Source organism: Acipenser ruthenus, chromosome 12 (assembly GCF_902713425.1).
Source record: "Acipenser ruthenus chromosome 12, fAciRut3.2 maternal haplotype, whole genome shotgun sequence".
In the NCBI taxonomy this organism is placed as follows: domain Eukaryota; kingdom Metazoa; phylum Chordata; class Actinopteri; order Acipenseriformes; family Acipenseridae; genus Acipenser; species Acipenser ruthenus.
Genome location: NC_081200.1, coordinates 8,880,322 through 8,896,377, shown reverse-complemented (window position 1 = coordinate 8,896,377; position 16,056 = coordinate 8,880,322). Strand labels below are relative to the sequence as shown.

Here is a 16,056-nt window from a genome sequence, read left to right as displayed (position 1 = left end):
GGAGGAGGTCCCCATGGAGAGAGAGAGCAGTCAGTGTTGTACACAGTGCCAAGTTAAAATTTAACAAACTGCTTTGGTTGGCTTCAACTCTTTTAAATGTAGTGATTATCACGTGTGTCACCTCTAATATTCCTTAAAATGAAAAATGTGGTTCTAGTTAGATTTTTTGCCAACCCATATACAAACCTTGTGTATTTGAAGCTTTCTATGGTTGGATAATGCTTGAAGGGAATAATTTAATTTGAACTGTGAACGGAGTACATTATATTACAATAACCCTTCCCTGCTCCAACAATCAAATAAAAAAAAACAATAAATTAAATAATTACAAAAAAAAATACTAATGATTACTACAGGTAATTATTACAGACTTGTTTTTGTTACTTAAATAAGATAAGGGTTACAAAGAATTACTTAAATTACTGTAATGGCTGGTTTCACACCACCACTAATCTTAGACTACCTCGTGTTACCTTTGTGCTTATCAGAGTCTGTTAAACCAGTCAAAAATCTACAAATATCCTCAAATCTTAACCTCAGGAAGCTCCATTAGCCAGCCATGCTGCTGTAACATTGAGAATATACAGTATTTCTAAAATGATACTCAAAACATTCCAGTTCGTTTTAACATACAGTATTTAGCTGACATAAATAGTGCAATAGATCTTCACCAGTTCAAACAACCTGTATAGTAGACCTTGGGAGTCTCATGACACATTGAGAAATGAGAAGTATTAAAGCTGCTGGGTCCTACAATCACTTTCAGTACTAAAATAGAATTCCTTGGTGTATGTTTACTATGTTGTTCCATAGTTTAGCTTTCGGTGAACTAATTCTTCAGAAAGCAGTCTTTGGTGTCCCTTTGATTGATTTAAACATCTAGAAAAAAGGCCCATCCCTGATATTTTACCTATACAGAAATTCATGAAATAGACACTTTTGGAGGGGTTGGATTTTTAATTTTGGAACAAGGTTTCAATGATGATATAGCAGTATTTAGATTTTACTGTTAAGGTTTTAAGTGTTTCACAACATCCCTATGATTTCATCTGCTGTTATTTCATCTGCTGTTGCTGTCATATCTTTTCTGTAATATGTTTTCTAGCTAAATATTTGCTTATTGTTTCTAGCATTTTTGGTACAGCAAAGTAAAGTCCAGTTTTATTGCTACTGACAGAGAGACAGAGGGCAGGAACTTTTTGGCTAACATCTTCCCAGAAGTGTTTTATTGCATCTGAGCCAGTCATGTCAATTTTCATTCTTCCTGCTTAGAAGATATTTATTGGCAATATCTTTGCTGCCTTTCTAAATGATCACTCGTTGATGTTTGGTATTCTATTTTAGGGATGTTTTATTCAAAAGCAATGCTAGGTTGAAGCTGTAAGCATTTCTCTTTTTGACATTAACCATACGGTCACAAGCCATTTAGCCACAGACTAAATATTTGACTGATGATACAGCAACAGAGCACATTTATGTATATTACCTCCTTACTGGTGACTAGTACCATCATACGGTAGTTATTCTGGTTTTCCTCTATATAAGTGTGCTCGAAACCCCCTTTCAGGTAATGTGCTAATGGTACTGTTAAGGATTCTTCAGGGTATATGCTGGTAATGTATAATACTGATAATGATAGTTTTCTTCTATACTGATTATTTTAGATAAAAATCATTCTAGCATGTGTTTTCTTAACATTATTCACAGCAGTTACCTGGTCTAGTAATTGTTATGAATTAGGAATCTCTGCATGAAAACCAATGATAATCAAGCCAGTACTTCATCAGAAACTCTACAGATAGCCTACATTTGATTTACTTTGCTATTTATTGACTACTGCTGGGGGTTCTGTTATTCATGCAGGCTGTTTGTATACAGTACATGCCCAAAGATCACATACACTATCCTGCTGAGTGTCATCATTTTCCATTCATCCTGCTTAGTTGGAAATGCTTAAGCAAAAGACAAAGAAAACACATTAGCTTAACCGTGGGCTGGCTTCTCTGTAAAGACACTGCCAAAGTTTCATTTTTATATGATGCAGAAAAGCTAAATAAGACCAAGTCAATGTGAGTAACAGACGGGATCATCTCAGGACGCCATTACCCTGTGAATTTCCCTATCAAAAGCACCACATGTCTAGTAGCTTCTATTCTTTAATCATCCTGTAGTGAGGTACATATGCTGTATGGAAATACATTTCTTAGAGCGGGGAATAAATAGCATAGCCAGATTATGTATTACATAACCAAACTCCAAATATAATAAATCTTTTTTTTTTATTTTTTTTTTATAAAGAACACATAAACTTTTTGCTGGAAATAATATTATTTTATTAATAACAACATGTAGCCCAGTAAATACATTCTTTAAAAGTAAGCAAACTTTTAACAAAATTACTTTCAATGCAAAGTTTTTTTTTTTTTTATTATTTATTTACTTTTTATAGGGATTTCTCATTGTAATCTGGGCAGATTCCCCAATGCTGTAAAAGGCTATGAAAATCCAGCTGTGGTTTATGCCATCAGGGTATAGGTGGATCAAATTGAATCAACCCACTTCGTTTATGATTGGGTTTTTAAAGTCAACTAAAGATTTCAGTAGACTGAGGTTTAACATCTCATACGAAACACAAACACAGTTACGCAGCAGCAGAGAGAAGGATGTCATTAGGCCTAAGTCATTGTATTTTGTATCTTGCTCTTAATTGTACTGCAATTCTTGATATGTATTTTTTGCATACAACTGTAAGTCACCCTGGGTAAGGGCGTCTGCTAAGAAATAAATAATAATAAGTCTGATGCATAAGAGGTGACAAAATCTGCTGCATAGACGTGCTGAATGATTGAGTTGCACCAGGAGATGTATTTTTAATCAAAATGATTGTCTCACAAAGGAAATAGCAAATATGTAAAGAGATCAAGTAAGTCAGAAAGTGTGGTGCAAAAATAAACAGTAACGATTGAGCACAGTGTTTAAATATTCATGGAAGAAAGGAACTCATAATTAACAAAAACCAAAAATAGCTGATGTAGAACCCAGTATAAACACCATGAACACCAGAAGGATAAACAAGTCATTCTAAATGCATTCCCAGCTTGGCTTTGCATTCTATTTGCTGTTTGAATGATATGTTAGTTTATGTCTATAATTTATTAAAATCTTTGGCAAGTTGTTGTAACTGCTGTACACAAGCAGCATGACAGATGTGTGCTTATTGCTCAGAAGGCATGACACTGAATGACCCTGTGACTACAGGTAAGGAAAACCAATGTGAGATTATCAATCTTTAAGTATAGTGAGTCTCAAATCCAAAAGTGAGTTAGTGTTTTAATGTTTATATTTTTTAGTGTACTTAAATTGTATACTTTATTAATATATAGTTTATTATGAATGCTTCTAATGGACTTCAAGTAATTGCAAAAAAAAATGTGTAAGCATTTTTACCCTGTAGAGTTATTTCATTTAGGGAGTACTCTGCTAGGAAATTAAGACTATTCCTAACTGAGCTCACCATATTGATTTAAAGAAGGCACATGGTCATGGTATTTCCAAAAGTGTGTGAAAATTAAAACTGAAAACCAGGGCACTTACATATTTCCAAACAGAGATGGATAGTCAGAATCTACACAGCTGGAGCTTCGGTTGCCTAGACTGTAGCATGTCTGGCACAAAGAATATCTGTGATGAGATTTGGAACATAATTGGAGCCTGTACAGTATCTATGGAACCATGAGCAGATGAAAAAATGCTCTGCATCCCCCTGAAATATATTGTCTCTATGTCTCTATAATTGATATCAATTAATCCTATTGTTAAGAGGGATACATTTTATAATTTGTAAAGTTCATTGCTGAAGAAGACATGACACAGGTTTGACTTGTTTTTACACCATTGGCCTTTTCTTAAAAATAAGAAAAAAACCTAGAAAAAATAGGGCAGTGCTGAATTCCCCCTTCTTTGATCAAGGAACATTAATAGAAATTGTCCTGGCAAGCACTGGAGAAAACAAGTGGAGCCACATTACTGTATCTGGAGGTGGTTGAGTTGCTGGCGCTGCTGGACAGCAGCCACATTCAATCTCTCCTGTGGTTTCAGCTGATTAAATTGAACTCTCTGGGTATATGTACGGCATGCTATAACACCAGTACAAAAACAACTTCAGAAAGGCGTAACAGTATTACTCTTTTGTTAATGCTTTTCTTATGTCTCCTTTGATTGCAAATTCTTTGTGATGTGGATTTAAAACCAGCTGGTACTAAACGTTTCTTCAATCTATTTTTTTATTTTTTATTATTAAACACCAAACAATAGCACAACATCAAATTTAGTAGAACAGCACTGAAAAATTGATTTTGACATTGCACCTGTTTGAGGGCTACAAGCTGCATAATCAAATCATGAAAATCCTGATTGCGGGTGTTTGATGAGCTACCAGCACATCCTGGTGAAGCACTTGCACAATTTGTTTATCATCAGCTAGCTTCAAAAAACATTAGATGGTGCCCAAGAAGCAATCAGGGTAATTATGTACCTGCAACACAAGGACATACTATTTTGTATTTATATAAGAAAGTAGTTAAAATTAGTGCCAACCAGGTTTTTAAACTCTTCCTATTATTATTATTTAGCAGACGCCTTTATCCAAGGCAACTTACAGAGTCACTTACACTTAATAACATCTCACCTGAAAGACGGAGCACAAGGAGGTTAAGTCACTTGCTCAAGGGCACACAGTGAGTCAGTGAGCGAGCTGGGATTTGAACCGGGGGCCTCCTGGTTAAGACCTTTTCTTAAAACCACCAGACCACACAGCCTCCTAGCATCTAATTATCATTAGAAGCTTTACTATACGTCACCCTTTTCTTCTTATACTTTAATACAGGGATTCGAAACGGAACCGATACGATAAACAAAAAAAAAAGAAATTAATTGATTACGTTCTGGAAACGAAAACGATATTCAAGATTTTGCTTATCGGTTAATAACGTTTTTGTTTGTTTTCAGCCTGTACTTCTCTCTGTCTTTCCATTGTTTTCAAACAGATAATAATTTGAAAAAAGTGCTCTTCCCATGGTCATTCAACATTACATTTAGCTTGCTTTTTCAGAGCAGCCAGTGAATCAAATAGCACTAGATTTGCCTTCAGTTAAGGCTTCCATCTTGCGTTTGGCTACGTGCTGGATCCACATTACTTGATCCGTCTTGTATTCGCTCAAAATAAACAGGTACTGTTATTAATTTATTATTAAGTTATGTACACAGAAAACAAGATATAAAAGTATGTCTGGCAAGTGAAGCACTTAATAGCTGGAGGTTTGCTAGTTATATTCCTAGCGGCTCGGGGGACCGTCAAAACGGCCCGCCGAGCGATCCGGGAGTGCAAAGCAGTGTTGCACCCAATTTCCCTCCCTACCTCCGGCTCTCTGGTCCTGCTGATCGAACCCAAGGCGCGGTGAACAACCTGAGCAGGATCTCGCAGTTCTCCTCGACCCCCCTCCGATCTGCGTCGAGGAGAACCCTGTATGCAATGACGCTCCACACCCTCCACTTCCTCGCCCTCGTCTCCCACCGAGACACCGCTTGGTGGGAGCCCCTCTAAACCCAGGAGGGCGAGAGTCCCCAGCGGGAGGCCCTGTACTCCCCACTGGTGTAACTCTCCAAAATTAAAGTATGAAAACAAAAACAGAACCAAAAAATCTTCAACATGCTGCTCATTCATAGATAAGGGTTTGACTTGCAAGTACACGATTCGATAGCCTTGTACCCCACCCACCTCTCTCATTAGCATATGTAACAGGATGGATGCTGGGTGTGAACTGGCAACCCAACACACCTGAAGCAAGTGTCTTAACCACAATGAGAAAAAACAGCCAGGCTCATCTCCTTTCATGTAGAGCTTTTAACCTAATCAGATCAACAGGGGAGATAATCAGTAACAGCAGTGCATCACACAACACTGCCCCTTACACATACTAGCATTCTCCCTTAACAATTATCATTAATGGAGTCCATTGCACCACCACTTATCATTTACACACTACAGCCCCCACGTTTATCACAATATTATTAAAGAACAATACTTCGCAGGATCAAGTAGTTTAAAATACCTTTTGTTTGGCTGAGCTGATAAAGAATACTCTTCAGATTGAAAACAATAAACCAGCATACTTGAAGTAGTTCAAACTGATCTCCAAAAGCTGTAGGTCTAGCATTGTAAGGATCACTGCTCCAAAATTGCAAAGCTGTGCTGACTAATGTGTTTCAGTCATTTCAATCTAGTAGCTGTCTTACAGTGCCCAATTCCCTCTAGGTACGTTCTGTGTTGTCACTCGTGATTGATTTTTCCAATGTGTTATCATCTGAATTGACGAGCTTTTTTTTAACCACAGAGACAAACACACACACAGACACATAAACAGACCAACCACTTGTATTCTAATTGTTCCATTGAAGCTTTCTAACAGTTACAGTTCTCAGTGTATTCATTTTCTGCTTTAATCTTTCACCTGGAAAAATAACAGCAGTATGACTCCAGCCTAGCATGGGTGGTATTGCATCTACTTTGCAGCTGGTTCATTGTTCATGTTGATGAGAAGCATTTTAAAGTGCTGTTGTTGTATCCATGTTTCAAAAAAACAGATTAGGACTCTCTTCCCTATACTTTATAATTAAAAAGGGTATGTCAAAAATGTAATTATCCTCTGATATACATTTATATTACACTGTAACAGAAATGGATTTGCATAACTAAATCTCATGCTACTGTATACAGTACAACTCCAGCATCACAGTATCCCATTGCACATTTTAAAAAACGACACCCTTAAATGACCTTTAAAAGTATTTTGTACTCTGAACAAATGAGAATGTGATGTACTTCAAAGATGCAGAGAAAAACAAGAACATTAAAAGCTCTAAAACTGGCACATTGCCCCAATTCAACAATCACATTTAATGTTTATAACACTATTGGAGACCGAATGTCGTTCTGCTGCAGAATGTAACGTAATTTCTTGGATTTAAGGCTTAGAAAAGTGATTTCCCAAAAGAACAGTTCTTTTTCTTTTTTACTTGTTTAATCACCTTTGGTGTTAGTGCAATCTGCTATTTTTCACAACATTACTCGAATATGTCTTAGTAGGTCAAGGTTTTACCAGTGCAGAATTTTCTGAACATAACTGTCAAATGTGAACAGTTCCTGGTATTCAGATATGGGTTCTGTTTGAAATACATTTTCACATACCTTACCTCTCTGTTAAGTTTTTCAGCATGTTGATCAAAGTGCTTAACATATCTTCTCCCTCCTTTTGAAGTGCATAGCCTTTTACCTGCAAAACACAAGTATCATTTGGTAAATCAACAAGATGTTGTGTACATTAAAAAAGTCAGCTAAACAGAATATACGCTTACTGCTGAATTTACACGACTTTGTTGTCCAACGTGACTAATGTATCAAAACAAACCCACACATAGCCCAACTTGTTACTCAGTTTTCTGTCGTTCACAATAAGGATGCCTGCTGATTATCTGCAATTTTATCACAAAGAAAGAAAAAAGAACCACAACAAAAAAAAAAAAACAAGTGAGCAACTACTGGGTTAGAGGATGGCCTGTTTTCTTTTGAACCTACAAACCTGCTGTGACAATGAATAGATTCAACAAATCTTCCACCGTCTAGCTCTACTGCATTGTAGCAAGTGAAAACTGTCTCCAAACACACAAGCTGGGGAAAAAGGGGCATATATTCAGTTCAGATTTTTTGACATAAGCTTTTTACATTCAGTTTCTCCTTTACAGCCTTTTGCAGCCTAGTCAACTGAACCCCCCCCCCCCCCCTCCTGACTTTTTACTGAAAACCTCTCTGTGTGAGTCAACTCTGTACCTCTGTTGAATCCAACTAATGAGGGAATATATGTCTTTGTTCCCAGGAGCTACCCTGTGGTAACCATTGTCAGGGCATCTATGTCTCTTTCAGACCTTCACCTTTTACTTCAGACTGCTGGTTAATTGACAAAATAATGTGTTTAATCTTCACGGGCACTCAATCAATCCTCCTCTCTGGAGGACTGCATCATTTTTGTTGGAAAAGCCAATTCCCTTATTAGTCTCAATGCTCATCTCTTTACCTACAGAAATCTGTTCTGTTCTCCGAAGGATGCGCCATGTCATTAACTTCAGAGATACTGTTGGATTACCCAAGTGTCTTGACCGCCTTGAATATTGGTAAGATTTTCTGTTTGCAAACCCTGCTTTCACTTCCTTGGTCATTTCACCTGGAGGGTGAAATTGTCCCCAGACCATTCATTAACCAACTAGCTCCATTCTTTGTTGACTGACTTGCTTTGAGACAGAACATGCTTTGACCCAGAAGACACTGCTACATTTAAATGACATAGGAAGTGCAATGGGGAGTACAAATGTCCTTTTACTTGGTTTAGAACGAGAAATCATGACTTAAAATGACAATAAGCACATTTCAGACCCATGTTTCTAATGGAGTTGCAACAAGGTAAGATTAATGGAATTATTTTGTTAGCTAGAATAGCTTATTTTCAGATATTTTCACATTTGAACAACTGTCATAAAAATGTTATAAATACACCTCTCTGGTTTTCCTTCCATGTTCTATTCAGCCCTCTAACTGGGTGCAAACTACACGTTTTTCCCTTGTTTAATGTATGCTGTGAGATCCAGAGTTCGCAGATTGTACCGTGACAATACTGCCTCTGCTCCTGCTGGATTAAAAAAAACTAAAATGTCAGTAAAGTCTTTATTCTATGGAGTATTTTAGTTTCATTTAAACCCTCTTTTAAATCTTTCTTCCGGGTATTCCTGCTTAGTTAGTAAAAGTTGCAAAGTCATTGTGTTCTATACTGTAACTGGGAAGATGTACAGACACTGGTAGCATAATGACACTTGTTCCTGTCACATTACTGGATTGTCCTGAGGATAGGGCTGTAACACCAGTGTTTGACAACAGCAAGACAGGAACTTGTAACCCAGACTCTCTTAATCAGACATGATCAGAACTTTACTACTTGTGAAAGACATGTGTCTTAAATGTGTCTTTGAACCAAATTCCCTATGGTTGCCAAGGTTTTTCACTCTCTTAATATTTGCCTGCCCAGTATAACATGACTAACACAATAATTCAAGCAAACTATTTCTAATTTCCTGGGAGAAAATAAATAGCAAGTACTGTAGAGTCTGCCTCTTAAAATAGAGCTGCAATTTTTAAACGGATGAATTAGCAAAATATATTAAATAAAATGAGCAACGTTTTTTTTTTTTTTGAACAAGAGTTCATGGCAGGGTTCTAAGTATCTGGGCCTCTGCCAGATTTAGAATTAGACAAGTCGTCTAATGTAATGCACAAGATTATAAAAGTGATTAAATGACTAGTAGTGTGCAAGAGCAATGCGTGATGTGCTTTTTAATGAACTGAAAGACAAAGCAGTTGCCTCTGAATACATTTCACATCAATCTGAATGTTATCTTTGATAGGTCTCTGTTTAAATGCCAGCCTTAATTATTAACACAAAAACCACCACAGACAGCAAGGAGAAAATATTCCCTTTTTTTCTGGTTGGATTTTGCCTTACCCTTCCAGGTCTTCTGTGTTGACCAGCATTTGTGATTCTGCTTAAATATTGTACCAGTATTTATGGTTCTGATAAAATATTGAATTTATGGTTCATTTCCATAATAGCTATGCATTAGTGATGTTTAAATGTTGCCCACATAGTGTCCATAATTAAATGTTGTTATGTTGTTCAATTACATAAAAAAAAAAAACTAAAATAGAAAACCGATCTTATGTGGCTCATAACATAACTTTGCTAAACTGTTCTACATTAGATCATGTTCTGTATTGTATGCCTTTTCCAATTGCACCACTAGAACATACTGTACAATAAAGCCTAATCATGATACAATATCAAACCATGTCTGCCCCCAGTTCAAAGATCATCTACAGTATGTTGGATACAATATAATATTTTCTGAAATATTCACAGTCCTCTAGTCTGCCTCAATGGTTTAGCGTCCTTTGTATTGAACACTACTTAGGAACCTTCCTTTCTCAGAGCGACTGGGCTGGAGAGAATTCTCTTCGTTTTAGTATCTAACTGATATCTAGTTCTCTCTGGCACACAGAGCCTCTTTCTAGTGTGTTATGTGGTTGTATCTTGTCCAGTAAGCATCTGTGATCCCAGTTTATTCTAACCAAGTTAGGAATCTGAACTCCTCTGATCAGTCAAACAGTCTTCTTCGGAATATTTATTTTTCATTGCATTTTGTACACAGGAATCAAGCTCACAACTTCCAGATCTAAAGTTCCCCATGGTAGCCATTTGAATAACCATTGTTCGGCATGCTCATGAAATTTCAAAATTGTTAGGAGACTTATTTATAATGAGTATCATATTCAGTAAATACAACTCCATGCTGTTACATGATAGAAATTCATTAGAAATTCAAGGGGGCCTGTGCCAAGTTTAACTGGCACCATAATGACATATTATTAAAAGGCCCAGTGAAGACTACTTGAAAAAAGTAAACAAAGAATATTTTACATAACAGTCTCATTTTTTTTAAATTAAGGGACCATATCTACAAAACATTCAATATAAGCTTAGAGTTTTCAAACCCCCAATTAATTAATTTATTTTTTCATATTGTATAACCATCTTAGACTTACTTCCTGACACGTTACTTTGACACAGTTAAGTTGGCAGTAATTGTATTATGGGAGACACACTTTTTAGTTTTGTAAATTTAACATCATAATTTAAGATGAGTTTCTTCTCTTCAGGGAAAATATATATTTTGGAGTAAAAAAAACCTTTGCAAATAGCCCCCTTATTGTGTGAAGGGCACTTCAATAACTGTACTATCTTTTCAACATCCATTCAAGAATCTGGCATGATGGAAACAAGGATTTCACAGTCTCACACCTCAAATCTGGACAGTTAATTCAATATCTGGAGCAATCAATCTCTTCAGATGGTCTCTGGAGTATTCCAGTCAATATACGATGCATTTTATATTTAATAGTATTTATACACAGACATACAACCCACTACATACAAATGATATACCAAGTAAAACCTAATTTCCTCTATTAATCTATTCACCTGCCTGTGGATGAAATACTGTATATCTTAGACTTTATTGTGAAAGAAATCGCCTTGTCTGCCTTTGCCAAGCCAATTGAAACAGACAACAGACAATCCCCTTGTTTAATCTGCCAGCAGGAAAGGCAAAAAGCATGTACCCGCTGCAGACCTGTAGATTCAACTCCTTTTATACTATCAATCAAACAAGGTTTGGATTTACTTAGTTTCACACAACATAAATACACTGCATTTTTATATGCAAAGCTGGTTGGAGCTGTGAGGTTGTTTCTTTTGCACAACATATATAATTAGAGTTGCTAGCAACTATGAAGGCATCCAAGCAGTTATCGTGAAATTTAAGCGCATTGGTTATTCTAGATGAATCGTTATCATCAGAACATTATGTTCTTATGTCCTTAACTCTGCTAACTGTGTCAATTTTGGCACAAATATGAGAAGACTTTTGAAAATTGCCCGAAATTTTCATTAAATGTAATAATTAATGATGGCTGCCACACCAGCCGATAAGAAGTTATAGGCAGTTTTATAGCCAGTTGCGTATATTGATGATGTCATGCATCACGTTTGACCTTTAGGAGAGGTCAGAGGTCACTGGCGATGACATTTTTTCATAGAGCACATATGACTTCCTATACGTGTTCCATTATAATTATGACCCTGTCGGCATGCCCTAGGAGTTAAAATTTCAATGCAAATTCCAATATGGCTGCTGCGCTGTGTGAGCAATCTGTTTCAAACTTCAGCAGTTATTACTTTCCAATGGTCTGTGCAATTGTGTTGACAATGAAGAGCATAAGTGCAATGGTGTTCTTGTTATGGGTTGCAAAAGTTTTTTTACAATTATCAATATGGCCGCCAAACCATGTGACCAAAATGTGGCATTTTCATATCACCAGTACTTCACGTGAGTCTCTATGGTCATATAAAGTTTCATGACTGTAGTGTATTGCACCTTGGATTTATGCACGAATGTATGAAAATAGAGCCGTCGTGAAACGGTTTTTTGCGTGCCGCGGCCATGTTTGTTAACGAAAAAGCGTGGATTTTACAAACGGTAGAAAGGACCTGGTCATGAACATGCGTGCCAATTTAGGTGTTGATTGACGTTGCGGTTTAAGACAAGAAGATTGTTGAATATTTGGCGCCAATCCAGCGTAGCGGGCAAAGTAATTGTTCAATCGACCTCGATTGAACATATGGTTTTTATAGGCCATTGCTGCACTATCTGCTGCCATTGTCATAGTTCCACCTTAAGTTGTTTTTAACGGCAAGAGTTTTGAAAAATTCCCCAAATTTCCACGAGATCCAAGATGGAGGTCGAACCATGTGACTTTTTCATTTGGGGACGCCAGTCTGGTTGTCCAGCCATAGGCATCTACTTACGTATGCGTTTTCATAACTCTGCGATGTTGTTTGTGCGGAAAAATAATAATAATAATAATAATAATAATAATAATAATAATAATAATAATAATAATAATAATAATAATAATAATAATAATAATAAACATAACAATAACAATAGGCTTTCCAGCCTTTGGCTTGGAAGCCTAATAAAGGCATCAAGAAAGTCAGCAAATGAAAATGCAATCCATACAGTCGCACTATATGATATCTTTTTTCTTTCAGTGTAACTAGCTCTTCAAACATCTGTATTCAAAAGAAGGAATGCGTCAGTGATTTTCACCTCTGCAGTTCTAACATTACATTGTTAACCTAGGAGACCATAACATTCACAATGAAAAGAATGATGCAGGATTACCGAATACCACAGCTGAGTAATAAAGTATTATGATGCTAATGAGAGACATTTATAAATGGCATACAATAAAATAAAATAAAAACCCAACGAACTCACACACAAAAATAACAAACACGATTCCCTAACTTTCTTTGACCTTCTGGAGACTAGCATTTATGAGAAAACTGGAGTTATTTATGTTACAATATAGTTTTATGTGAATTCCTCTTCTTTGAAGAAAAGGTCATGTGAAACTATATAAAAAGTATCAAATACTGAAGCAGAGTTTTTAGAAGCCAGCTTTTTTTTTATTAAGCCACATGTCTTTTTTTTACCTTCTTTATCCGTACTGTGACCACATTGTTTAAAGATTACTGTACACTAAATATTTTTGTCAACCACAAGGAATAAACGTGTGATATGGTTGAGGTAAAGATTTAGGCACTATACAGGTGAATGTAATGTTGAGGAATGTGTTGGGAATATGTATGGGGTTTGGGATGTGTGCTAAAGAAAAGGACTTGCTGATTAAAGTAAGCCAGATTCAGATGTCTTGTGAGGCCAGAGTTTCACGGTTTGGTTCTCGCTCGGCTCGACAAATAGCCAGTGGAGAACCACCCGCACTCGTACTGTACTGAGCCCTCACAGTCGGATGTGCCAGTGGAGAAGGGGGATAATTGTATTTAAAGGGTGCTCTGAAGAAGAGAAGTTACAGCTTGTGTGAGTCAGCTATCTGTGTGAATGAATGGCTGATGATCACTGAGTCTGTTTTTAAATAAAGGTTGTCAAATGCTATTTCTTTCATTCTGGTTTGTCAAATGACATCTGTTCTCTGGTTATATAACCTATTAAAAATTAAATCATGCAACGGTTTAAAAATGCAGATTGTAAGTTTAATATTTAAGGATTTAATACAGACCCTGTCAGAAAAAAATGATCATCCAAAATTACAGTTTATATTATGGTAATGTTTTTTTTGGATAATAGATGAACTGTCTTACAAACAATATCTCTGTTTTTTATTACTGTGACCACAATAATCTGTCTACTTGACTTATAAATGTTATCTAATTTTGACTCTCACTTTTACTATTTGTATCATAAATATTGAATAGATTATAGAGCTGTTACTTACATTTGTATGCTTTGTATGCATGGTCACCAACCATGGTTTTCCCTTCAGCTAAATGACTAGGGGTTCAAACTGACAGGATTGAAGTTACAGAAGGAGAATAAAGTGACCAAAACCTAACAGACCCAATGACCCAGCCACCAGGTGGCAGATAAAAATCTTTTTTTGGCAATTGCTTAGCTGAACCAACAATTTGAGGTGCAGGCACAGTAAAGGACCATGCTCCAGATTGACAAAAATGGCCGCACAACATGGCTTTCTCCCAGCTGCAAGAATAACTAGTGAATTACATGAACACACACAGCCCACTGCTTTCTGAATGTTACCCATGTTAGAGCCAGCCTTCCCCAAAGATATTTTTAGAGAAGGCTACACTTGTTTGGTTTTATCAGCGCTCAGAGGTGATCTGTATTGTATTCAGATTATTGGCAGGCCCACTAGTGGCATGCAGACAGCAGATTAAGGGTGACTGCTTGTCCCTGGGTTCTGTACTCCAATCAGTGGGGAGGTGAGTGTGATAGTGTGGGGCAGCTCAGTGAATAGACGTGGCATTCTGTGCATCCAGGTAACCTTTCCTGACAATGACATTTCAGCAGCATATTGTCTGGGTTGCTTTAGAATTCCACACAGGAATGTTTTTAGGAATGAACATTTAAGGTATAGCTAGTACCAGAGTGGCACTTTAGTGGTGGGTAACATTCGCAAAAGCTTAATAATACAACAAATGCAAAATTATTGTAGGTACACTTTTGACCAAAATTACTATGGGATTCAAAAATGTACTGCCGGATCTTTGGACTCCACCATGTGACATTAAAACACCTGTCGCCAGACCCAGTCCTGCAAAACAACTATCAGTCAGACAGTACCAGCAACTGTTTATTGGCTGTGATGAACTTACTGGTGCTTATGAGTGCTTTGTGGACATTTGACAAGGAACTGACAGGTCCTTTGTGGATATTAAATAAGAATTAAACCAACAAAAGTACTGGTACCTTAACCCAATAGGGCTAGTACCATAGCTATAGGATTAGTTCGGACACGGCCAATGAAACTATCCTAGCAGCAGTATGCAAACCGGGTGGCCATATTGCCTAGGTAAGGAACCTCATTCTCTATAGTAGGGGTCTACTTAAATCGCGGTAAATTTAACAGCTTAGGAGACAGAATTTTTTTCCTGTAGGAATTTTGATTTTGTCATTGTGACAGAGATCGACCTGCGCCTTCCCGAATCGTTCCCAAATGTGCTCCACCACCTGAGGGTGGAGCTGCCACTCTGACGTATGTGCACCCTCCCTCGAAAGGAGGTCCACTGCCCAGTTCACCACTCCAGGAAGATGCACCACCCGTAGGGACAGCAGGTTCCTTTGAACCCACATCAAAAGCTGGAAGGCAATGCGATACAGCCCCGGGGACCGGAGGCCATCCTGATGGTTGACATATGCCACCACTGCTGTGTTGTTCGTCCGGACCAACACATGTGTTCCTTGCAGCATCAGGAGAAAGTGCTGGAGGGCAAGTAAAACAGCCTGCAACTCTGGCATGTTTATGTGCAGGGATGTCCAACGGCCCGACCAGGTGCACTGCACTGGTGTAAGCTGACTCTTTGCATCGTTGATGGTGAGGCCCAGCCTCGCTAGATGCTCTGTCACAATCGCCGTGTGGGCCACTGCTCCCTCTCGCAACTGGGAACAAATTAACCCGTCGTCGAGGTAGATCAATACTCTGATCCCCTGCAACCGCAAGGGGGCCAGGATAGCGTCCACACACTTGGAAAACGTATGAGGAGCTAATGAGAGGCTGAACGGAAAACTCATAAACGCTTCCCTGAAAGGCGAAGCGGAGGTATTTTCTGTGCTCGGGACGAATAGGAACGTGGAAGTACGCGTCCCGTAAGTCCATGGTGGTAAATCAGTTGTCCGGCTGGACGGACTGGAGAATGTGACAGTGAGTCAGCATTTGGATCCTCCTCTCCTTCAAAAACTCGTTGAGGAGTCTCAGGTCTAGGATAGGACGAAAGCCGCCATCCTTCTTGGGTATCA

General features: G+C 37.7%; 1 protein-coding gene across 3 annotated transcripts in view; it reads right to left on the bottom strand.

The window, feature by feature from the left end:
• LOC117416564 (A-kinase anchor protein SPHKAP-like) overlaps window positions 1-16,056 on the bottom strand; it is a 103,675-nt gene that overhangs the window by 52,401 nt on the left and 35,218 nt on the right. For 2 of the 3 annotated variants that reach the window (XM_034027727.3, XM_034027729.3), the window contains exon 2: window positions 7,252-7,331. In XM_034027727.3, coding sequence (XP_033883618.2) covers window positions 7,252-7,295 — 44 coding nt within the window. In that variant the 5' untranslated portion in view covers window positions 7,296-7,331. Of the gene's footprint in view, window positions 1-7,246; window positions 7,332-16,056 lie in introns of those variants that run through there. The other variant, XM_034027730.3, reaches the window with a different exon arrangement.